General features: G+C 45.5%; 1 protein-coding gene across 3 annotated transcripts; it reads right to left on the bottom strand.

Annotated features, from left to right (window-relative positions):
• bag6 (BCL2 associated athanogene 6) lies at positions 1–25,291 on the bottom strand. Of its 3 annotated transcripts, none has more exons than XM_080540674.1 (25): positions 25,164–25,291; positions 24,619–24,716; positions 23,769–23,886; positions 19,755–19,978; positions 19,548–19,610; positions 19,340–19,462; positions 18,792–18,973; positions 16,671–16,800; positions 14,589–14,810; positions 14,081–14,312; positions 13,720–13,779; positions 13,179–13,516; positions 11,110–11,206; positions 10,567–10,958; positions 10,174–10,465; positions 9,721–9,890; positions 9,514–9,567; positions 9,274–9,379; positions 9,011–9,135; positions 8,500–8,634; positions 6,063–6,119; positions 5,268–5,474; positions 4,701–4,805; positions 774–920; positions 1–531 (listed from the first exon to the last, which is right to left on the bottom strand). In XM_080540674.1, the coding sequence occupies exons 2-25, from the start codon at positions 24,697–24,699 to the stop codon at positions 436–438; spliced, it is 3,756 nt and encodes a 1,251-aa protein (XP_080396800.1). In that variant the 5' UTR covers positions 24,700–24,716; positions 25,164–25,291; the 3' UTR covers positions 1–435. The 3 variants fall into 3 exon arrangements, with proteins under 3 accessions (XP_080396800.1, XP_080396799.1, XP_080396801.1); XM_080540673.1 differs by having other exon boundaries at positions 4,701–4,808; XM_080540675.1 differs by lacking the exon at positions 6,063–6,119 and having other exon boundaries at positions 4,701–4,808.
• Positions 25,292–25,754: the final 463 nt, after the last annotated feature.

The raw sequence follows: 25,754 nt of genomic DNA on the forward strand, positions 1-25,754 counted from the left end.
TCAAGTTATTTTATTTATTCAGCACACTTACATTCATGTACCAAACAGCATTTTCATCCCATGAAAGTATACTCTTGAAATAAAAGGAATTTTAATCAAGGGAAGATAGCAAAAAAACAAACACTTACGCCTGCACAAAAATATTAACATGGCAACACAGGAATTTTGCAACACAACGATGGAGCATTGAAAATGTATGAAAGGGTAAGTACAATGTACAGAATATCCCAAAAGTAGAGGGCTGAACAGATTTGGGAACCTGAACCTGTTTTGGTGAGTGCTCGTTCCCTAACTGGGAAAAAGGAGAAACGCAGAAGGAAAAAAATAATAAAAATAAATAGGCACTGGAAACAGGAAAATCCAAAAACAAAAAAGGGGCAGGGAGGAGAGGCGTGTATGCAGATTCGGCATGGGTTAAATGTAATTATAAAATTGTTATGAGTCTGAGGAAAAGGCTCTGTGTGTGTTGGGGAAATGTTGAGAGCTGAAATCAGGATCCTCCCTCACTCGCTTCTTTATGTCTTTCTTAACCTGAAGGAGACAAAAGAAGGGGATTAAAATAGCTATTTGATATTTGTTTGCACACAGATAACATAAAAAGGGGTACATAACATAAAACACAAGGTTATGTGTAAGTGAGGTTAGGACACCAAAACAATAGGCTTATAAAATAATAAAACCTAAATAAAAGGTTCACATGAATTCACAAAACAGTGATCTGTCTGTTAGCTCAGTGGTGGTGTGATGGTGTTCTGCGTGGCCACTAGAGGTACCTGCTCTGCATAGGCTTCCTGGAGCTCAGGGCTCTCTAGCTCCTCCTGGAGGCTGTCTGGGGTAGTAACGGGCCGGACTCCAGCCGTCCGTGCAGCTCGACTCACGGCATCAGAGAGGGAGAGGAGGGCTCCATCCCCCTGTCCTGTCTGAGTGAGTAACACACACACACACCAAACTCAATTCCATACTGCTTTTAGTGTAGTCTTGCAGCATATAGAGGGCCAATCCCAATTCCCTTTTCTACCCCTATGGCTCGTTTGCGAGTGTGACTCGATTCGAAGCAAAGGCCTTCGAACAGAGCCACAAGCAAAATCTACCCCTATGAATTGGGACAGCCCTTCATGACGTCAACAACAGTGGTTTAAATAGACGCGGTACGGGTGACGCGATCTCGCAATGCCTTCTTCAGCTGTGTTTATTTCTGTTGCGTGTGCTATAAGGATCTTTTTTCGTTTGTTATCAACACACTGTAGTGTTTAGACGTTCCTTTTTTAGTCTCTTCCGTCAGCGATGTCTTTTTTGTGGACATCGCAATAATGACAATGAATGACTCCAACCAAAACACAGAGTATTAACCACAGATCTGTCAGCGCACGATGTTCCTCCAAAGATACCCGTGACTCAATCCTCAGCCACCACATACACACGAGTCCATCAGTAGTCATAAAGCGTTGTCCAAAAATCACGTTACCAAGCGCCTTTCTCAGAACAATTCGTCGTCTAGAATCCAAAAATCAATCCATCATAGTGGTGGTCAAAAACGTAGAAAGAGGATCTCTTGGGGACGCGGCCACATTTGCCCGTGAAGGAGAGATGACAAATAAGCGGAAACATTTCTCAGTAGAGTCGAACGGTGATAGATCATCATCCTTTACGCGTATCCTTAACTGTAGTTACATTTCGCGTGTCATATGCCATTAGACATGGAAATATGTCAATGCGCGGCTGTCATGCACAAATCAGCTTGTAACGTTAGACACACAGCACATCGGCATGATAACGTTTTGTTGTTGTTGTGCTTGTTATAAAGAAAAGGTCTATAATGCATTGAAATGAATGATACAACCCATTAATAATATTACCGTATTTTCCGCACTATAAGGCGCACTTAAAAGCCTTTAATTTTCAAAAAAAACGACAGTGCGCCTTATAACCCGGAGCGCCTTATATATAGGGGTGTAAATCACCAGCTTCATCACGATACGATATTATATCGATTTGTTTGTATGACGATACAATGTTTGACGATATCACAATGTCAGTCACGATACGATTTCGATTCGATTCGATTCAAGATCGATATGACGATATGATCGATATGACGCGATATCATATGCCAATCTAACACAATTATCAATTGTAATAGGTGGTAATTAACATACAGCTCATTAACATACACACACACACACACACAGGTTCAGAGAGACATCCAGTCACACACACACACACGTCCACACACGTGTCACACACGTCCAGCAGGTCTGATATTGGTCTGACTGGATTCGCCTCGAAGAGTAGATGTAAAAAAATATCTTTGGTGTCCAAAACGGTCAATGTATTCGCCCATTAGACTCCCGTTAGACGCACTCTCATTAGACGCACTCACACAAGCCGAACATTTCCGAAGATTACCGGAGATTGCCGAACGCGAGAGGAGGAGGAGCCGAGAAGTGGAGCCGAGCCAGAGTAGACAGTCACACACGGTGAATGCGAACTCATTGCGAACGCGAGTATGTTCACTTCCCTGGTTCAGAGAGATGTTCCAAAATATATATTAAAAGGGATAGACTTACTGTCTCTCATCAAAAAAGAAAAACATTCGTATCTTTTTCAAGTCTCTCTCTCTCTGCGCGCATAAGATGACGATATAGATCGATGTTTTTACATTGCGTCGATGTAATCAGATCGTTAGTCAATGAATCGATGCATCGATGTGAATCGATGTATCGTTACACCCCTACTTATATATGGATCAATTTGTTAATTGGTTGATCCATACTGGTTGTACACGGCGCTCAAGGCGCTCTGTCAAAATGTTTCAGTACGACTGGTAAACTACAAAGCCGCACCGCTTGCAGCATTACGGTAATCAGTAAACACCGGTGTTGTGCTTACTCACAGTCCCACACCACTTGTGTGTATAAAGACCCCAAGTAAAGAAGACTAAACAGAGTTTCCGAGGGAACAAAGCGAGATGGCCACAGTTAGACACAGTTAGAGGACAAACTCCAACAGTGGGTTGTTGAACAGAGAGCCGCAAGTAGAAGCGTCTCTACAGTCACTATTCGAATGAAGGCAACAGCGCGAGCACGGGACATGAACATCGATGAATTTCGAGGCGGTCCTTGTTGGTGCTTTCAACTTGAAGTTTTAAAGTACCCACTCGATATAATAAACAATAGTTTAACGATCACTAAACACTTGTGTATTGGATTCATTATTCTCGTTTGCCGGAGGCTACCGGTAAGGGCTTGTAAACATACTTTCGTTTTAGCTCGTGTTCAAAAGCAAGAACTGTGTGTTCATCTAGTTATGTGTTTTTAGCATGTCGATGTTCTCCCAGCATGTTGTCATGTTATTAAAATACAGTTTAGACCTTCGTAGCGATGTGTTTTGTTAGCAGCGTTCGTAGCTGTGGCTGCGTTCAGAGTCACAAAACTGAAAAATGACGTTGCACATTTCACCAGGAGCTGTCACATATTGGTTGTTGGTTATAATTGTATAGCCTATTGGTTGTTTTCTGGTGTTGTTTTATTGTTTTGCTCTGTTTGTAGTCTACTTGATGTTTTTTATCAGCTGTTAAATCACCACAGCGGTTAATCCACTAATAGAGATAATACCAGATTGAAAATGCTTGTAGCTAACTACTCTATATCTCGTGGTCGCAGCTATTGCGAATTGCTATTCACGCGAGTCAGCTGTGAATCACCGCAGGTCCTTGACGCTTGTTGCAAAAATGGATGACGAACGGCTGATACTTGAGGTGGAAAAATATATATTTTTGACAGTGGAACAGGTAGAACGTTGACGGTGACAACGCTCAGGTGGAGCATGGACAACGGGAAGTTGACACAACACCGATGGAGAGGTGACGCAACGCAGTAGGTGGAGCTTGGGCGTAACGCAACCCCAGTCAAACGTTTGACTGCAGTATTTTCTATTCTATGCGCTTTATAATCCGGTGCGCCTTATAATCCGGTGCGCCCTGTATATGAAAACAGTTCTAAAATAGGCCATTCATTGAAGGTGCGCCTTATAATCCGGTGCGCCTTATAGTGCGGAAAATACGGTACATAATAACAACTGCTCGGATTAGATTGCGGGTGGAAATAGGTCAAAATGCGCATCATGTACAAGTCAGCCGAACGTTTGATAGATAACTTTACATATGTGTACCATCCGCTGTCAAACGCCACAGGTAATAATTGATTTATGATTGTACATCTCTGAAATGCTCGACTGTCATGCAGCGTTGCGTTACTGTAACGTTAGACACAGCACCGACATAAAAGCAATTTTCTCAGCAGTAATTCAAATCTTTATTAATAAGTAATTACAGAGAATTAAAATGACATTTCCGCATTGAATAGAGCGACATAAGATTTCTGTAGATGATTCGCAATGCATCATGGAATCAAGGGGTACGGACTGAAAGCTAGTCTGGTCCTGAAATCGCTCGAAACGAAGTAATAGTTAGCACTCCCCCTTACCCCTAGCCCTCGATGAAATATGGATTGGGACAGCCCTCGCCCTAAACGTGAACGCGCAAATCGAGCCATAGGGGTGAAAACGAAGGGCTAGGGGTGAATTGGGACGGGGCCTAACACCTATTGCTTAGATAACAAGGTCACTGGCCATATCAGGATCGAGCTTAATGTTAGCGGTTTCAAATATAGGACCACCAAGGCCACACATGTCTTGTTTACCTTTCTGCGTTTGGCTGGCATCCCATGCAAATAGGCATCTGATAGGGGAGGTTGGGCTTTCATCTTCCTCTGGGTGATCATGTCGTGTCTGATGATGGGCACCCACTCCTACCACACAGACAGGGCATTAACAGAGTTACAGACATAAATACATGTATATTTCTTGAATAATTAAATCACAAAATGGCTTTCCTATAAAACTATCATAAGCGGTCTCATGATATAAAACTAGAGAGGAACTCCTGCACAACAGAAGAACACTCGACTTCAATGTACTTTGATGGACTGATAAACCACAAAATAACCACGTCATCATTAACAAAATACACTAAGGGCCGGTTTCACAGACAAGGCTTAAACCCTAATCCTGGACTAAAAAGCATCAACATTGAAAGTGTGGTTTGTGATTTTTTTCCAGGACTAGGCTTAAGCCTCGTCTGTGAAACCTGCCCCATGTGAACCACAGCTTTGCAAATGTCTGTGTAAAATGAAAGTCACAACTGAACAGGAAAAAGAACAGGATGTGGACAGAGAGAGTGAAGAGACTGAAGAGAAGGTGAGCCTTACAGGAGGCACAGCAGCCGCCCAGGCCTCCGAGTCCCTCCCAGACTCCTCCCTCCCGTCTGCCTCAGCCGCTGCTGCTGCCATGGCGCCACCCAATGGCGCAGCTCCTCCAGACGCTCCGGTGTCCAATGACAACGCCCTCGTCTGCCTTGAGGAAAGCATGGCCTCCTCGGCGGTGGCGGCGGGAGCAGGAGAGTGGGTGTCCTCCATCTGGAGGTGAAATGGAGAGGAGGGAGAAAAGGGTGAAGGGGTTGATACAAATACCATCATGGTCAATTCAAGACAACTGTCTGTATAGACAAGAAACATACACACCTCCATGCTCTGCGCTGGTTCTATAGACCAGAAACATACTACACACCTCCATGCTCTGTCTGTATAGACAAGAAACATACACACCTCCATGCTCTGTCTGTATAGACCAGAAACATACACACCTCCATGCTCTGTCTGTATAGACCAGAAACATACACACCTCCATGCTCTGTCTGTATAGACCAGAAACATACACACCTCCATGCTCTGTCTGTATAGACCAGAAACATACACACCTCCATGCTCTGTCTGTATAGACCAGAAACATACACACCTCCATGCTCTGTCTGTATAGACCAGAAACATACACACCTCCATGCTCTGTCTGTATAGACCAGAAACATACACACCTCCATGCTCTGTATAGACCAGAAACATACACACCTCCATGTCTGTATAGACCAGAAACATACACACCTCCATGTCTGTATAGACCAGAAACATACACACCTCCATGTCTGTATAGACCAGAAACATACACACCTCCATGCTCTGCGCTGGTTCAGGTTCCCCAGCTCCATGTGCGTTTGATTCTTCTCCCTATAACAGGCAAAATGTCATGTCATACTGTATTCCTTTAGTGATAACCAGAAACTAAATAATATATCAGGAGGGTTTCAGGTATCCAAAACTTGGGATTGGGGCCTCTTGGGGTAGGTGAATCTGGGTATAATATATATAATATATTCATTGCTTATTAAGTCAATGAGTATGTTATGTATTTGTGTGATACAAGATTTGAACTAGCCAATTAGCAGTCTGGGGACAGATGCTTTTACAGAACTGGCTGTGGAGACACCTGTCAAACTGTATCAAAAGTAGTCAGTCAGCTTCATGTAGGTATACAGTATATAGCAGTGTTTCCTCTATATGCATTTATTGGTGGCGGGCCGTCACGAATGAATTTCCTCCGCCACTAATTGATTCAGACAGTCCACTTTGATTCAGGCTGTGCAGAAAGGCAGCGAGTTATTATGACCGGAGAACAGAAAAAAAGCAGATTGAAGCTAGGTTTAGGCCGCTTCCAGACCTACATTTCGTTACGATTTAGGGCGTAGTTAGTTACAATATGTTACAATGTTGCAATTAACCTCGTTGTTTGTGTTCGCACTGCAATCGAGACTGAATCGCTCTCAACAGGCGCGCGGCGCAAGGCGACGCGCTTTCAAAACAGTTTTGTGATTGGTCCGAATTTAGCGGGACATTTGGATTTCTCTCTTCGCCCGTCGCCGGTCCCTTTAATCCCGTAAACGTATCCTAATCGAAAATGCAACATCATCAGCGACGACTGTGGGTTATTGCATTTACTGCTGTTCTCTGGTTCATGTTCTTATACCAGTGCTCAGTATAGAGTATTTTAAATGAACATTCGTAATGTATGTCTCTGATGTTCATGGTCAATTAAATCAGCCTATTTTGTGAAACAAATAATGTTCCCGCTAATGGGTTAACCGAGCATTCTCGCACCTAACGTGCAAGCACCTAGCTTCCAAAAATAATCTATTGCCTCTAAAATCACCACGAACAGAACGGCGGAGGTACGGGTAAGCAGGGCTCATGTTGGTGTCCTCAAAGGTAAGAGTTGGTTTTCTTTAACTCAACTGATAGCATTACCTTGCTGTTGTTGTTTACCGAAAGCTCCATCTGACTGTCACACTGTGATTTTACTTGTGTAAACAGTTAATGAGTAACGTTAGCCGGTTTTGTGCGTGTACTCTCATGTAGGCCTACTTCGTATTGATCTTTCTGTGTGTGTGTGTGTAATGCACGTTCCGCATGTTCCGCTGCAGCTGTAGGATATATTGGTATTTGATCACCTTCTATATAAAATCACCTGCTCGGCTTTAATGACTTAACCGCTATTTAAGAAATTATAATTGTTGCCACCCTCTAGTTTTTGGTGAAATTACATCTTTGTTTTGAGCGCCAGTGCGCGTTTAATGCGCGTGCACGCTCCGCGCGCGAAAAATTACCCCTCCGCCACTAATGTGAAAAATCCTGGTGGAAACACTGTATAGCATTTACAGTATATAGCATTTACAGGAAGACTTGCGTGTGGAAGCTTCATGTTAGTTATTAACAGTTTATAACACGTTTTACATGCAACAAAACAGATGCACCCGTCCTCCACAGGCTCTCCCCAAGGGTGCACCCTCTCTTGACTCTTGTTTACTTGTATTCTAACTGTGGACTGAGTTGTCTTTCCTCTGTCTGTATGTACGCGTCAGTCTAATTACCGTTTTACTGTAATCTGCAGCCAACAAATGTCCCTCTGAAGAAGTTGTACATTGCTTATTCTCTATTCTGTTCTACAGGTAACACTCAGGTACCAGGAATGAGCAACAGCAGGTATAAATCAACCAGCAGAGTTTATTACAAATCCAGTTGCAACAAAGAACGATGTCCAACAACGGTCTCCTGACATTCAGCTGACCTCCCTACTGACAGACACATCCTGGCCAATCACAGCAGCCGGTCAGCTAGAGATTCATAAAACCAATGATTAATCATTCTAATCATTAATTAATGCTATCATTTGAGTTATAAAGACACTATATATATATACTATATTCTCTGCTTATACATGTGATCAGGGTTCTCCCTAAAGAATGTAAGAGTGGCACTGCGCCACGCTGTGAACTTGACGGCACCACAATGTAAACACTTCGAAGCAAATTAAAACGATATATTTAGTAACAACAGAGTAACTGTCTTTGAACGCCAACAACACACTTGTTAAAACTGAAAGCATTAATAATGTGAAACCAGTGCTTCAGACGCATTTTGACATGAATGAAACGGGAGTCAGGTTTTGATAATGCAATCCAGCGCTACGCTGTTTAAAAATCCCAGGGAGAACCCTGTATGATGACAATGATGGACCTGAATATGAATCCTAGTAATAGAAATATCTAGTTACCTGTGTGTGTATGATGTAGTGTTGGATCTGCTCCTCTGTGACTGGGATGTGTTCCAGTATGACCTGGAGCCTCATGGTCATCATGCTGGTCAGCCAGTTCACCAGACTGGGGTTCATCTCCGCTGACATCCTCCTCTGTAATGGGGGGCCGTGAGAGAAATCGGTTAGGGTAAAAAAAAAAAAAATGCATGAGTTTGCATATCTTGTACGACCTGCGTCAGATGAATGTAATTTTAATTTAATTTAATGTATGTACAGCAAAGCATTCTACTACATTTAAAAAATATATATATATATAACCTTTATTTAACCAGGCAGGCCAATAAGAACAAATTCATAATATGCATAATAATATAACTTTGATTATATATTGTACAAAGACAAGCGCTTTACAAATACAAATATTATTATTATTATCATCATCATTATCATCGTATTGAATCATGTCACGCAGTGGGAAGAGTGTGTGTGTGTGTGTGTGTGTGTGTGTGTGTGTGTGTGTGTTACTGACGATGCGGTGGTTGATGACTGAGGTGAGGGCGCTCTGCTCTCCTCTCAGACAGTGCAGGTTGAGGGCCAGACACTCAAACAGACCCTGGTTACACATCTGCAACAGCCGCGGCCCAAATGTGTGGTCTGCACGGGCAAAAACACAACAATAAGAGTTGGACAAACAAATTGACTTCCTCTGTTATTTGACCACCGTTTCACAGTTGTACGAAGCCCAGGATACATGACATAAGAGAGAACAGGGACTTTAAAAGGGGGGTTTACCTGTGCAGCAGTGTAGTATGTGAGTGGCGATGCGTGTTAGCTGCTGCGTGAAGAATGACAGGTTGGTCTGCGTAATGTCCACACCCTCCAATACGGCCACTGTAGACTGAGGGAGAGAGAAAAGGGGAGATGAACATCAACTTCCCAGACTGGCCATAGATGCTGTTACAAGTTGACTTACTGTGATATTCGAGTTGAGAGAGGAGTGTAGAAAGTGTTGGTGGGCAATGAAGCACTTACAAAGCTCTCAGTGATGTACTCCTCAAGTTCACTGACGAGTCTATCAGCTGAAGTCTATCGAGTGAGAAAGAAAAGAGAGATAGACAATGAGCTATGAACAAACCAGCAAATGTTACGCCTCTGAAAAAGATTTAAGGACTATAATTCAGTGACCATCATTTTCTACTATGTGAATAATAACAGCAAAACAATCGTAAAAGCTCTCACTTCAATATTGTGGTCAGTGGGCTCCCCCCCGTTGAGGTAGTGCTGGGTGAAGAACTGGGCCAGCTGGGGCCGGATACGTCCCAGGGGCTGGTGCTGGCCGTGGAGCAGCAGAACCAGGTCCACCATGGACACATTCTGACACACTAGGGTCAAAAGGTCACCAAAGAAACCTGGAGGCGAGAGAGAGGGGGGGGGGGGGGGGGGTGGTGAGGACAACTGTGAGAGTATCGAGATGGAGTTTCCCAATTATTTTGAGAGGGGGGGGAAATAGAAACTACAGGAGACTGAGTGAAAGGTGAGATGAGAAAGGGGAAGAGAAAGCAAGAGAGGGGGGTGAGAGCGAAAGCTAGAAAACGAAAGAAAGTAAAACATTTTTTTAAAGAAATGAGAAGGAAATAGGAGGAACAGTTTACTGCCAAACACAACAGACGACAGGTCGTACGCCAGACATACCCATAGCGTCGCCGGTGCCTGGAGTGAAGATGTTGCTGGTCTGGGACAGCCTCTGGATGAACTGGGCGATGCTCTCCGTGTTGCCCTGGGGGGAGCCCAGGGATCCCATCATGGTGGACAGGACACCCTGAACGATCCCTGTGAAGAGCTCAGGGTTCAGGGCCTCTCCTGGAGCGGCCGTCCCATCGGCTGGGAGAGGGTTTGGGGTGGTCCCTGAGGGAGGGGTGGGGGTGCCGGAGGTAGGGGGAGGGGGCTGGCTGGTGGGGGGTGGAGGAAACACTGGCTGGGAAGCCTGAGTGAAAGGGGTGGACAAAAATCCCAAAAAAACATCATATGAACGAAATGCATCTAAAACTTAAAGTAAAAGTCTCAACAAACTGAGCCAGCACTGACCTGCATGAAGTCAGACACTCCCTGCATGAAGGTAGGCATGCCCGGCATCGTCACGGTGATGGATGGGGCCATTCCAGGGGCCAATCCGGGCTCCACGGCCATTCCAGGGACCATGGGGCCATTCCAGGGCTCCACTCCCCCGAAGAGAGAGCCCAGAGAGCCCAGGAGCTGGGGGAGAGAGCCCAGAGTGCCCAGGTGAGGGGGAGGTCCCTGGGCCTGGGGTTGGGGTTGAGGCTGGGTAGGGGTAGGGGTAGGGGTGGTGGTGGGGGTGGTCGCTGGCTGGCCTGGAGCAGTGGTGCCAGTAGTGAAAGTGGGGAATGGGCCGGAGGAGGAAGAGGAGGAAGAGCTGAAAGTGTGAGAGGAGGAGGAGGAGGGAGTGGATGTTTGACCAGCTGGGGGAGAAAGAGAAAGATGTTAGTGACGCCATTTGGTAAGACTCTGGCAGCAAAACAAACACGGTTATCATGGTGCACTTCCTATGGTCTCTTTGCTTGTGTCTGCTTCATGGGCCAGCTGACCCCTTATACTGGCTAAGTAACTCACCCATCTGGCCAGGCATTTGGCCAGGCATCTGGCCAGGCATCAGTAGCTGTCCCACCACGCGTATCAGCTGGGATGAAGGATCAGGATGAAGCCACAGCTGAAAGGGAGTTTGTCAAACAGATTCGTACTCGCCGTGGTAAACTTGGTGCGCTCACACGGAAGAGCAATGAAATGCAAGCAATAATGAATAAAAGCACTTATGACAATTATGAAAAGGAAACAGTTATAAGTCACCTTAGTGTGTTTAATGGCTTGTTGTCGGAATTTATGGAATATCACGTGACTGTGCAGTCATTTTTGTCTCTTGAAGACCAAGAGGCAGATCATATTGACTGGTATGAGCCTAAACTATTGCGCTTCAAGGACTTTATAACTAGCTTGAATGAGTGGTTGAATGATGATGCGTCTGCAGACAAACAATCACCCGATGTTAGTAATAAAGTTGTGCCTACAGAACAGGCACTCACTGGTGATGATGAGGATGAGGATGATGTTGGGCCAGGGGACAGTGCGTCTCAGACGGGTTCAAGTGGAACGAACAGCTCAACCACGTCCAGCGCTCTGAGGAGAGGGACAGCTGAACACGCTGCACTTAAAGCTTAAAGCTGCTGTTTTGAGCCACAAGCATGAAGTGGACATGGAATTTGCAAAGCTCGAGGCAAGGAGAGAGAGGTTGGAACTTGAAAGTGAATTGGCAGCCGCTAATGCAAGAATTCAAGTGCTGGCGGAGGGCAGCATCTCATCTTCCACAAGGAGGAAGAAAAGCGTCCCGACGTTTACAGCATCTACATCAACAGAGTACAACCCAATAACTCCAGTCCATAGCCGCGCAACCAACGTGCGCACAGCGCTACCGTCTCAGCAAACGAGACAAATTGCAAATTCGGCCTTAAGTACAAATGAATAGGGGTGTAAATCACCAGCTTCATCACGATACGATATTATATCGATTTGTTTGTATGACGATACAATGTTTGACGATATCACAATGTCAGTCACGATACGATTTCGATTCGATTCGATTCAAGCAACCAATTTCTCCAACTGCCGGATGTCTTCACCCAAAAGAACATGCCTGTTACCAAAGACAACATTCCAGAGGAAAATGACATCAGGAAATGGCCATATCTAAAAGATGTTGAAATAGCTCAAATCAGTGCAGGCGTGGAACTCCTGATTGGCGTCAATACACCAAAAGCTCTTGAACCATGGAGAATTATAAACGTTTGCCATTTGCTGTTCAGACTCTCCTCGGCTGGGTGGTCACCGGTCCACTCGGCAACAGCAGCACCAGTATGGATGGACATGGCCGTCCGTATTTGGGCACAAATAGAATCTCTATTGCAAGTTTGGAAGAGATATTGGTCAAGCAGAACAACCAGGAGTATGTCCTAGCCCACACAGAGATGCCCACCACTCTGGAGGGCGCAGAGGGAGCCATCAAGAAGCAGGAAGACTTCATGACCACCATGGACGCGAACGAGGAGAAGATCAACGCCGTGGTCGACACCGGACGCAGGCTGGTCTCCGACGGCAACATCAACGCCGACCGCATCCAGGAGAAGGTGGACACCATCGATCAGAGACATAAGAAGAACCGTGAGGCAGCCAGCGAGCTGCTTATGAAGCTGCAGTCTAACAAGGAGTGGCTGGATAAGATCGAGAAGGATGGGACCCAGCTGATAGCAGAGAAGCCAGAGACAGAGGCCATGGTGAAGGAGAAGCTAGCTGCCCTCCATCATATGTGGGAAGACCTGGAGTCGACCACCCAGACCAAGGCCAAGTGGCTGTTCGACGCCAACAAGGCCGAGCTCTTCACCCAGAGCTGCGCCGACCTCGACAAGTGGCTGGTGGGCTTGGAGGGGCAGATCCAGTCAGACGACTACGGCAAGGACCTGACCAGCGTCAACATTCTGCTCAAGAAACAACAGATGTTGGAGAGCCAGGTGGAGGTGCGTCCCCCCCCCCCCACCCCCCACCCCAATCAAGATTAACCTGGCCTGCCTGCATAGATTTGAGTGTAAACTACACCCATACAGCACTGAATGCCAAACTGCAGCCATGCTCACCTGGCCTGGCTGCTGGCCCATCATTAGGGGCACGTTGGCCCTCAGGTTAAGGGGGGACCCCCTGGGCGGCCTAGGGGCGAAGGTTGGGCGGGTGAACACCACCCTAGCCTGGGGGGCAGTGGGAGGAGGTGGAGGGGGGGCGGTAGGGGTGGTGGTGGGGGTGTTGGGGCCGGTGGTGGCGGTGGAGGAGGTGGTGGTGGAGCCGGGAGGGGTGGGCTGGCCGGGCTGGGCAGCGGCGCCTGTGGCCGCAGCCATGGCAACCGCCTCGGTGTACTGGGCGATCTGGTGCATGATGGACTGCATGAAGTCTGGGTTCATCTGGACGGGAGGTACCGTGCCTGGAGAGAGAGAGAGAGAGAGAGAGAGAGAGAGAGAGAGAGAGAGAGAGGATTTACTGCTAAAGATGCTCTGGTTAGAAACATAGACACGCCAGTTTAACGGCTAAGGAGTCTCTCTGACCTCACCATCATGACATATTGAACCGCAGAAATCTGTTCAGTTGCTGACACAGCGAGGGACCAAACAAGACACCAACACTCACCTGGCTGCCCAGTCCCAGCAGGGTTCTGCTGTCCTGCTGCTTGAGGGCCACTGCCAGAGTCTGTGTACGCACACACACACACACACACACACACACACACACACACACACACACACACACACAATAAAAAGATTAAAACAAATGTTAAGATCTTGTAGATTTGACCCATTCCAAGCCAGGAGGACCTGTCCCCTCCCCTCTCACTCTGTCGGTCAAACCTTCATGGCAAGTGCTCTTTGGTGTTACGGAGGGGATACAGTGGTCTGACAGTCATTCATTTCCAGTGGGTTATTGGTGTAAAAGAAAAGAAAAGACAACAACACACACATTTGCAATCAGTGGCAGGTAGGGGACAACACACCATCCGTGTTCATCTGTATCATGACCACCGGCATTGTCTGGTGGCTGATTCTGATGACCCGAGAGCCGGGCTGTCCCTGCCCAGCCTGCTGATTGGACAGGGGAGGCTGTGAGGGGGAGGTCTGTCCCTGACCTGCCTGCTCCGATTGGCCAGCGGGCTGACCGGTCTGAGCCTGTCCCTCGGTGGCTGGCCTCCCATTGGCCCCCATTGAGACCGTGGCTCCCATGTTCATCTGTGGACAAGTTGGCTAGCATCACTGTACAATATCACCCCTCCAATCCTTCCAACATTGTACCCCGCCCATACAACTAAATGTAGGTTGGAGACAAAGACGGAGACCTTTTTTTCCTTTTTTTTTTCTAGAAAGGTCTTGAGGTTGAAAACAATAGTTATATGAGGTTAAATAATAGTTTGTCCACAGGACCGATGCAATCGTGTGTAAACAAAAGGACAAGAGTGCTGTATTAGACAGCGGAGGTGATCAGCCACACCAGTGGCACAGACTCACATGCAGAGGGATGTGGTGGTGGTGATGCACGGCCCCAGGCATGGTGACTGGGGAGGTGTAGTGGGACATGGGCCGGATCACGTGCAGGTGCCGCGGGGCGGGGCTCAGGAGGTTGCAGCGCAGGTCACTCAGGGCGACCAGGGCGTTACCCAGGAGACGGAGGGCCTCGCCAACCAGGTTCAGAACCCGCTGGTCTTCCTCTCTCTCAAGAAGACTGCTTGGCTGTGTTTGAGTAACAGAGCTGGTTTTTGTTTCGTGTTTTTTTTTTTTTTTTACAGTAATTAATATTTCATTGAATGTGCCCAGACTGTATAAAGAACAAATCAAATAGGATTTGTGTAACTTAACTTAATAAACATTTTTTTAGTTTAACCCTCCACAGAACACGGAATGATGACATATTATGTGACACGTTCTAGTCTTTTGGTCCGCATATCGTCAACCATCCAAAATGTTCAGACTTTTCTTTTGAAATACGGAACTATGGCTACGTTCACACTGCAGTGAAATGTGACCCAAATCCGATTTGAAAAAGAAAAAAAAAATGTTTTGCCAGAGTATTTATAATCGAATAAGAGGCATAAATTGATCCATATCAATTTATAACATAATTATAATTGAATATTGGATTGCTGTGGGCAATCCAGTCAGATAATGTCATTTTGACTTTACTCTCTCACCTGAATTTTTTTTTCCAACTATAAAAAACAGACATTTCCAATGCTTCAATCAACTGTCCATGTACTGTAAATATGCCATTATGGTATTACCATGAAGCCCAACTCTAGCAGAATAAGAAAGATAGTATATCTACTTTAAGTAAAATAATAAAGTGCCTCCAGTTATCTCTTTAGCTGGCAAGTGTGCAAGGAGACTAGCTCATCTCATCACCTCTGAGCTAGCTAGCTTGCTAGTTATTTGACACTATTTACACTATGGAACTATAGTCAGACACTTTCTAGTCACGATAATAACGACCAATTTTAACCAACTTTCTCTGTCAGAACACTCAGCAATTATATTTGCTAACGTTTCAACTTGCTTACTTTCAATCTGCAGACATCACAGCCGGCAAAAACTCTCACGTCTCGCACACACACTTGCGCAAAATCTTGTATTATTTTCCAGCGCTGGCACAGCGTGAAGTGTGGAGATAGGTCTGGCTATGCGAGACTACGCGGACTAACGTTACCAACGAGCCTATGGGCTTGCCACTCGCCAGATTCGGGTTGGGTGCGTTTAAAAAACGCTGATATTTGAGCCTGCTTGTCAGATGTTTGGTGTCTCCGTCAGTAATAATGCCTCTTTCTTGGGGGGGCGGGGGGTTCCGTTGGGAGGGCGGCCCGCCCCCCAAGGCAATGGTAGGGGAAACACTGCAGAGTAGACCTGTGTCCTACAAAGAGACTTAGATTTAGATTTAGTAATCTAAAAATTAATTAGACCCCTATAGTTTCTTTTATTTCTTTTTTGTTTCTTTTTATTTTACTACTCTATCTTTTCAGTTTGTAAAGCGTCTTTGAGTGTCTAGAAAAGCGCTATATAAGTCTAATGTATTATTATTATCATCCATGGTTACTTCTGTAAACAGTGAGCTGCGCGTGACATCCTGACGTCATTGTTATTGTCCTTCTGCGCATGCCGGTCTGTTCAGGGCCGTGGAATGTTCACACTAGTCAATGTAGGTCAAATATAGGTCACATTTTAAAAGTCATGTGAACTGGCAAACAAAAAAATCGGATCCATGTAAAAATTCGGAATTGAGCATCAAGACCTGCCGTGTGTGCCGTTACTACGTTTCAACATTGTTGAGAATCACAACACAAACTCGCTCGGCAAGCCAAAACACTGCAACGCAATGTATTCGGTGAGTCATCCCCACTGCTACCTAGTTAACTAACACAATTTACATTGTTAGCAGGCTCACTAAACAAGCTGTGTTAGTTGGTTAGCGATGTGTCATTGGTTTTCAACAACGCGGAAATGTATTCCGATTTTTCGAAAGAAAAGTCTGATCATTACATCAGATCCCGATATGAGGACCAGAGCATTAGAACGTGTCACATATGAGTTTGAAAACCTTACGATGTTTGAGTATTCTGCCGTGGTGGCCGTCTCCAGGATGGAGTGTGCCCTCTGGATGAAGGGCTGCAGCCTCTCTTCCACCCTCCTCAGCTCTGACAACATCGCAACCAACTCAGTTGGGCTAGGGTGACTGGAGGGGACAGAAGAGATGGAACGGTTAGCTTACTCTGTGTTCTCACTAGAACATTTGCTTCACTTGGAATGGGAGTTTTGGATCAAATTCGCTTTGCTCTGCGTCGTTTGGAGCTGTGAGAACGTGCATTCGAAGTCACTCCCGGAGCAAACAACCGACACATGCTCCGCTTGAAAAGGGTGGTTTCGCTCCGGTTAGAAACGACGCATGCATCACTTGGCTTCGCTTCGCTTTGGTGAGAACGCTGCTCGAGGCTGTCCATAGGAAAACAACAGCGTATGCGTGTTGATCTGGACAGAGCGGGACGAATGGGCAATTTTCAATTTTTCTGACCAATCAACTACCACGTCTGTTGCTTCGATTGCGTGCTTTGATTGCTTCGATGGCGTATGTTACTTCATTTACATAAAGGGCTGTGAGAACGCAAATCAGAGAACTAATTTATGCAACAATGTTGCAATCTCATCCATTTGCTCCGGGTCATGATTAGGATTTTCATGTGAGAACATGATCTTAGTATACACCAGGGTTTCCGTTAGAAAAAATTGCCACCGGACACCGTGTCCGGGAAGATTTCGATTTACCAGACAAACGTGAGATATTCCGGTCATCATATTAAAATATAATATAGCTGTTTGTCGCGGTGATTACTGTTGTGTAGCGGCCTATATATGCCATTTAATGTCTATTTCTCATCCGATACGATTAGATGCGAGCTATATAATATATAATAATATAACATGATTCGCATGCGCGCTATGCCATTATGTCCAGCGCTGAACGGGCACCTCACTGGGAACTGAACAGACAGCATCGATCAATGAACGGACTCCACATTACGTTAACTGAAGTTTGTTAAATTGTTTGGGATTAATGTGAGTTTTCTATTTTCTCTTTCCAGTTTTACCCTTTTTTTAATCAATAAAACAACGTCATTTCTATAATCCATCAACGTCGCTAAAGGAAAATCTAGGCTTATTTCGTTAAGTCTCGCGAGACTCTTAAAAAGATCCAGGCATATCTTGATAGATCTCGCGAGACTTGTAAGCCTAGATTTTCCTTTAGCGACGTTGATGGAATACCCCCCAGGTCTCGCTGGTTGGGAAGGCATTTCGTTTAGCTGCCTGTCAAATCATACTTAATCGGACTCGGGAGTATGACAATGAGGAGAACATAACTGTTTATTGAGAAACAATTGATAGGCAGGCTGGGATACGTATATAAAGAAATACCACAATGTCTAGATGTATAACATTTTATTGAACAGTGCAAGCATGTAGGCTTCTGGCGTGACACGGCTAGCCTAATTTCCGTTCATATGCCTTTTATCAGATAAAATAAAATAGAATAAAACTCTTTGAAAATAAATAGGCTTTAAATTAACTTGCAATGCGTATAGGCTAATTTTCGTTCGATGTTACAGCGGCCTATGCCTTTTCTCAGATAGATAGGGGATAGCCCTGTAAGCTCATACGGGTCTGTATGTCGTCCTGAAGACCGGCTGTTAGATCATATTGCTGAAGTTTGTCTCCATCTTAGTGTAAATGTTGTCCGTTTCGTTTGTTATCCTTGTTATTGTGCGATAAAGTTAAGGCGCTCCGCTTCGGGACACCATTTTCAGCTGAGCACCAAACACACACACAACACTGCCCGAGAGAGAAGGACCTGCCCCCTTTAGTTAACCTATAGGCCTATAATTACCTATAATATATTACCTATAGACCGGTAATTACCGGTTAACGGAAACCCTGGTATACACGGCCACAGGTCTTCCATAACAGAGTGACCAGTAATAAGCTGGGGGGGGGTTTGCTACACATTTTAAACGATTGTCATTAGCACGCTATTGAAAAATGGTGGATCTTCTGTGCATGCCCCCATCATGAACCAAACACATGTCTTACTTGGTCATGAACCAAACACATGTCTTACTTGGTCATGAACCAAACACATGTCTTACTTGGTCATGAACCAAACACATGTCTTACTTGGGTCCGGGTTGTGAGGGTCCTGCTGGTGCCTCCGTCTGAGTTGCTGAAGTGGAGGACGGAGGGGGAGGAGATGTGTCCATGGGCTGGGTGGAGGGAGACGGGGTAGAGGAGGAAGAGGAGGGAGGAGGAGCAGCAGCAGCAGCAGCCTCCGGTTGGGATGGGGTACCACTCGGCTGACCCTGAGAGTGAGGGAGGGCAGTGAGGGGAAACAGGTTAACATTTTTACCATTTAGCAGACACTTTTATCCAAAGCGACTTACAATTAGCGATTACAGGGGACAGTCTCCCTGGAGTAATTACGGCTAACTGCCTTAAGGGCACACCTAGGCACACAAGGGCACACAAGGGCACACCTAGTGGTGGGGTTGAACCCAGGTGGGATTTGAACTCACAACCTTCTGATCATCAGTCCAAGCTAAGAGAATGACCTTACTCAACATGACATTAGAACAGACTGGCAGGAGTCCAATGGTGCTTGGTTGTGATCTCAGTCACTGATGTGATTGGTTGTTGTGATCTGAGTACGGTAAGTTGAGTGACCTCACCTCCATCCTCTGGATGAGAGCATTGGTGTCCCTCAGCAGGTTCTCAGCCAATAGCAGTCTCAGCCTGGGCTCGCTCTGCACCGATTGGTCCATATCGATGTGCACATTCATGGAACCATTGCTCTGAGACAGACAGAGAGGATTAGACGACAGCTATGCTGCAGGCTCAATTTCTGCCTACCGAGAGACCATAATCAATTCTTCTTACCCCAGGGCTGGTGCTGACTCTGGCATTCCTCCCTAAACCGGACATCATTTGCTGGACTGACATCTAGGAAGAGTGCGGGAGAAAAAATGTATCAATACCTTTCTATATCAGGGATTAATTTACAAATCACCAGTAGACTAATTGACCACCAAACTGGTAACACACACACACCAACTCAGCAGTGTCACATGCATTCATTAGCTGTACCTGGATATGTTGAGGATCCATGATATTCACAGGGAGGTTAAACGTCCCCAGCATGACGTAGCTGTTAGCGTTGCGATCGTGTGGAGGCACTTGGGAGGTTCCCTGGGAGGTGGTGGGTGGGGCTCCTGCCTCAGCTCCCCCTGAAGCCCCCCCTGACCCTGAGTCAGGCTGGGAGGGCTGAGGAGGGGCCCGCTCCACCAGGTGGATGACTTTACCAGCCACATCTGAGACAGAGAGAGAGGGTAGGGAATGAGGAGCGTCAGCTGCGATCCTCCACGAGCACTGTGGTCTATCAAGCAATCTGTGGCTGCTTAGAACTTCTTAATAGGCTAATGGACCTATCGCTAAGCCACGCCCCAAAATAGAAATTGTCCAATCATATCACAGCAAAAGTCACTACAGGCAGAAAACTCGGATAAACAACTCGCTAACATCTGATGGTGAAAAGCTTCTAGACAAAATATTCTTGTAATCTTTAAAAAAAACATATCTATTACTTGCTGTGGTAAATCAGAAATCAGAAAGTTGCCAACTCCCGCCATTGTAAGTCATTGAATGTCATTCAGTCACGGTCGGTCAGTCAGTCACTGTCAGTGAAGCGTTTGTTTGTTTCTGAGTTTTCAAAGGGGGCGTGGCTTAGCGATAGGTCCATCGTTATTATTGTCATTGGATAGAGTACTGAGACAATGAAAAGTATTTTGGCATCTAATCAGTGGCATAGAACAAAAGACATGCTATTGTAGACAGTGCATGGTATTACAGTATAAGGTATTACAGTGAGTTTAAATCAATGAATATAATAAGTGAATGTACATGAGACGAATATCAATATGATATGTACAGTTGAACAAGGGCAATAGTTCTTGAGGTATGTTACATAGATGTAAGATGTATAATTAGAGATCAATATAATAAAAATGATATGTAAACAAGCAGTAGTGCAAAAGCTAAATTCAATGCGAATCAGAATGGTTTATGGAAACGCAGCCAATGTTCCTCTTGTTGGGGGGTGGAGGGGGGGTGCTGGGCTACCGACTAGGGGTGGGACGATTAGAAAATGTCATGTCACGATTATCGTGGGCAAAATAATCGCGATCCACGATATTATCGCGAGAATTAAAAAAAAAAAAAAAAAGAACAAAATGTTATTATTTTTTAATGCCAATAAAACACACTGTAATCACTTTAACTTAGATGTTGTTGTATTTTTAGGACATTTTAAATCAGTAATTCAAATTCAGATTCTAGTGGCACATATCTCTGGCCATAATCCGGGTCCTTAATGTGGTATATGAGGTCAAAATCCTAAGTATGACAAAAATGGCTCAAATAGCCCCAGCCCTCTAAGGGTTAAGAAAGAGCAATTCCTTTTCGGCCAATCAGCACCTTTCATTAACGTACCCAAGGAAGTTTAAAGAACGCACTCCCAGTGTTGCCAACTTCCAGAGCCCCTTGGCGACTTAATTAGTCAAAAGCGACCAGCGACAAATCTAACTTTGGGGAATTATTGTAAAGCATCTAACATATCCTGTATTCCACGGTTCACGTTACAACCGAGCTCAGGAGAGACGAGTAGGGATACAGTCTATGGCGAGCGAGGGTTGCCGTCTCCTCTCTCCCTCAACACTCACTCCCGCGGCCAGTCTGATAGCAGCCGCGGTGAGCGTGCCGTTGTGCGCGCGGCTCATGTGAGGAATTGCAATTATATTACAGTAACAGTCGCTAACTTGACTGCAAAAGTAATGTAGACTAGGCTGAAAAATAGCACCAGACATTTGTTAAACACAGTTGATTCATAACATACGATTATGACGATTATTCAAATAATTAAAATTCTCCACGATTAAGTTATCGCGGGTGTTTTTAATCGCGATTAACGATAAAAACGATAATCGTCCCATCCCTACTACCGACAGGAGTTCAGTAGAGTAACACCTGCAGGGAAGAAGCTGTTCCCGAGCCTGCTGGTGCAGAAACGAAGACCCTGTACCGCCTCCCAAATGGGAGGAGGGCAAACAGTCCATGGCTGGGGTGAGAGGTGTCCCTACCGCCTGCGCTAGAGGACCTCGATGGCAGGGAGTTGGGCACCGGTGACGTACTTGGCGGTTTCAGGACCCTTACGGTCATAGACAGAGCAGCTGCCATACCACACTGTAATGCAGTTTGTCAGAATGCTCTCTATGGTGCACTAATAGAAGTTGACCAGAAACCAAGGAGATAGATGGGCTTTCTTCAGTCTCCTCAGGGAAGTATAGACGCTGCTGCGCCTTTTTGACCAGGGTGGAGGAGTGGAGGGTCCAAGAGAGGTCCTTTGAGATGTGGACACCTAGGAACTTGAAGCTGGAGACACGGTCCACCTCCATCCCATTGATATAGATGGGGGTGTGTCTGCAGCCCACAGCTTTCCTGTAGTACAGAATGAGTTCCTTGGTCTTCTCAGGGTTGAAGGCCAGGTTGTTGTCAGCACACCACACCGCTGGACCTCCATGGTCGACCTCCGAGGTGCTGACGCCAAGGTCACTGAGCTGGACCTCCATGGTCCACCTCCGAGGTGCTGACGCCAAGGTCACTGAGTTTGTCCATGGTCCACCTCCGAGGTGCTGACGCCAAGGTCACTGAGTTTGACTGGTCCACCTCCGAGGTGCTGACGCCAAGGTCACTGAGTTTGACGACACCAGCTTGGAGGGGATGATGATGTTGAATACTGAGCTGAATGAGCCCAATGAACAGCATCCTTGCATAGGTGTTGTTGTTATCCATGGAGATGGCATCCTCCGTTGACCTGTTCGGGTGGTAGGCAAACTGGTGGGAATCCAGTGTGGGGGGGTAGGTGGTCTTTAAGGTGAGCCAGGACCAACCTCTCAAAGCACTTCATGATGATGGGGTGAGTGCAACGGGGCAGAAGTTGTTCAATTGGCCGGCTGTGACTAGAGTCATCATGGTGCAGTGGTGAAATAGGTCTACATTTAGTGTTGCACGATATACCGGTACCAACGATATACCGCGGTGCCAAAATGTCACGGTGCCTACTATACCATAAGCTTTATACAACGGTACTACCGTGGAATACTATACTACCGTGTTGAACACGGTACCAGCGGGGCAATGTGTTACCTCTATTACCAAATTCACTGGTTCTGCTAATGAGGACAAGACTGGCTCGCGACACTGTCATGAGAGAAACACTTTCGGCTGCGTTCGTCAATTCGCTCCGAGAGCGCCGGAGCGCACACTGGGTGCAACGTCACAGAGCGACCGATTCGTTTGATTGGACGAGAGGCGTTCCGCGAGTGCGGGTCAGATTTCCAGAGCGAATTGACGAACGCAGTCTTTTTCGCGACTACCCATCGCGTTAGCTTTGTCGGCTAACAGGTTAGCAACCTCAAACGTTGTTCCTATGGTTCCTGCGAGCTCAGTGGGCATTAACTAGAAAATGGCAAATTAAAACCACTGAGTTTTCTTAAGTTGAGTTAAGACTTGAGCTACAGTTTGGAAGTAGCCCTCTATTTTTTTGATATGCCAGTGTTTGCTTTTACTTTTCAAGTTCGTGAAAAAGACCCCACAGACGGACAGACATACAGACACAGAAAGACAGACAGACAGACAGACAGACACACACACACAGACACACACACACACACACACACACACACACACACACCTACTTTGCTATACTCTTGCAAAAGGCCAGTTGGTCTGTTTGATGTTTCAAACTACTTATTAATAAACATGTTATTCACAAAAATATCGGTTTCAGTACTTTTACTTACCTGTAGAGTTACAGTGTAATGCATTAAATGCATGTTATTCATGCACCACTCATTAAGTTATTGTAACTTGTATAAATACATTGCATGTTCATAAAAATAAAAAGTGTTACAAAAGTGCCGCGGTATCGCGATACTACTCAGTATCGTGATACTTGGGCTGGTATAGTATCGCAGGGTAAAATATTGGTATCGTGACAACACTATCTACATTACTACTCCGTTTCAAGTTGGCATTAATACTCACTGTACTCTGTCAGCGTCCTCTCATCCTGCAGAACTCTGCCCTGGTAGATCAGCCTCTGTTTGTCTACAGGGATCCCCACTGAAGTAGCAATGGCCTCTTTGAACTCTTTCACTGTCAACTAAGAGAAAAGTGTGTGAGAGCGTTATATCTCGATAGTTACACAGTATAATGTTATATATATATATATATATAGAGAGAGAGAGAGAGAGGGAGAGAGAGAGACAGAGAGAGAGAGAGAGAGGGAGACAGAGAGAGAGACAGAGAGAGAGACAGAGAGAGAGGGAGAGAGAGAGAGGGAGACAGAGAGAGAGAGACAGAGAGAGAGAGAGAGAGACAGAGAGAGAGACAGAGAGAGAGACAGAGAGGGAGAGAGAGACAGAGAGGGAGAGAGAGACAGAGAGAGAGAGGGAGACAGAGAGAGAGGGAGGGAGACAGAGAGAGAGAGAGAGGGAGAGAGACAGAGAGAGAGAGAGACAGAGAGAGGGAGAGAGACAGAGAGGGAGAGAGAGAGAGAGGGAGACAGAGAGAGAGACAGAGAGAGGGAGACAGAGAGAGAGAGACAGACAGAGAGAGAGAGTCCATTTAGCAGAAGCTTTTATCCAAGGCGATTTTACAATTCGAGATGACAGGGACAGAGTCTCTCTCTCTCTCTCTCTCTCTCTCTCTCTCTCTCTCTCTCTCTCTCTCTCTCTCTCTCTCTCTCTCTCTCTCTCTCTCTCTCTCTCTCTCTCTCTCTCTCTCTCTCTCTCTCTCTCTCTCTCTCTCTAATGCTATAGATATAATCTATAGATGCTAAGTGCATCTATACACACACACAGATTGCAACTCTTTGGTAAAAGCAGAAGCTCACCTGAGCGCCCACGGTGTAACTGCGGCTCTGGGAGTCCAGGGTTTTCACTGTCACCTCTATCTCAGCACTGGATTCCTCCATGATAGTTACAGTTAGACCTAGGGGTTCATAGCAACAAAAACACAAAAGGACCATTCATATAACACCCAATTATGATCCTGGACATGCGGTTTAACTTTCAAGTAAAGCTAATCTTCAACTTCGATACATGAACTATGACGCTAGACAGTGAGTCTCACACTGAGAACAGCTCAAACGAGCTAAGGTAGCTTAGCGAGACACGAGCTACTCTAAAGCCAAAACCAAAAGACTTTCCCGAATGATGTCAGCGTTCACTGGCTAGAAAGCAATGTTATATTTTCTTCTAGCTAAACATAATGTGATACCGATCGACCCAACCGTTTCGGAGCGACATCTAAGGCCTAGTCACAAGACAACATGAACCTTAGCAACGCTAACGGTTGCTAGCTAGCTAGCTATCCGTGTGGTCGACACATTACTACAAGCTTTCAAGTTAGCTCGTTTTCTTGATAGAAGTCCCTCACCTTTCGACGTTAAATATGCTTTGGGTTTCACCAGAACGCTTCGCCGTTTCTTCTGTGGGTTATTTTTGTTATCTTATGACACAAAACACTGTGTTCCTATGAGACTAGCCGAGCATAGCAACTGCGACTTCAAGTAGCTAAACGTGACGTACGGAACAGCTGTGACGTTGCGAACGATACAAACAGGGGTGTGTTCAACGTCAAAAAGGGTTCTTCGACGTTCATCAATGTTTAGGAGAGTAATAATAATAATAACTTTATTTATATAGCACTTTACATCAAAGTGCTTTACAAATACAATAGGTAAAAAACAACACATTTTAAACAATATAAAAACAGCTATTTCAATTTAAAAAAACACACAATTTTGCAACACAAATATAATAGGTAAAAACAAAAATTTTAAACAAATTTACAAACAACTATTTCAATTTAAAAACACACATAATTACAACAGCACAAATAAACAGCCTATGACATGTAGACAACACAAAACAGGTGGGTCTTTAGCTTATTTTTAAACACTTTTACTGATTCTGCCTGTCTGATATCCAGAGTAGGATAGCTCTGCGATGATGATGATGCCAGGAA

This window comes from Nansenia antarctica (genome assembly GCF_963989245.1).
Source record: "Nansenia antarctica genome assembly, chromosome: 10".
Taxonomy (NCBI): Eukaryota; Metazoa; Chordata; class Actinopteri; order Argentiniformes; family Microstomatidae; genus Nansenia; species Nansenia antarctica.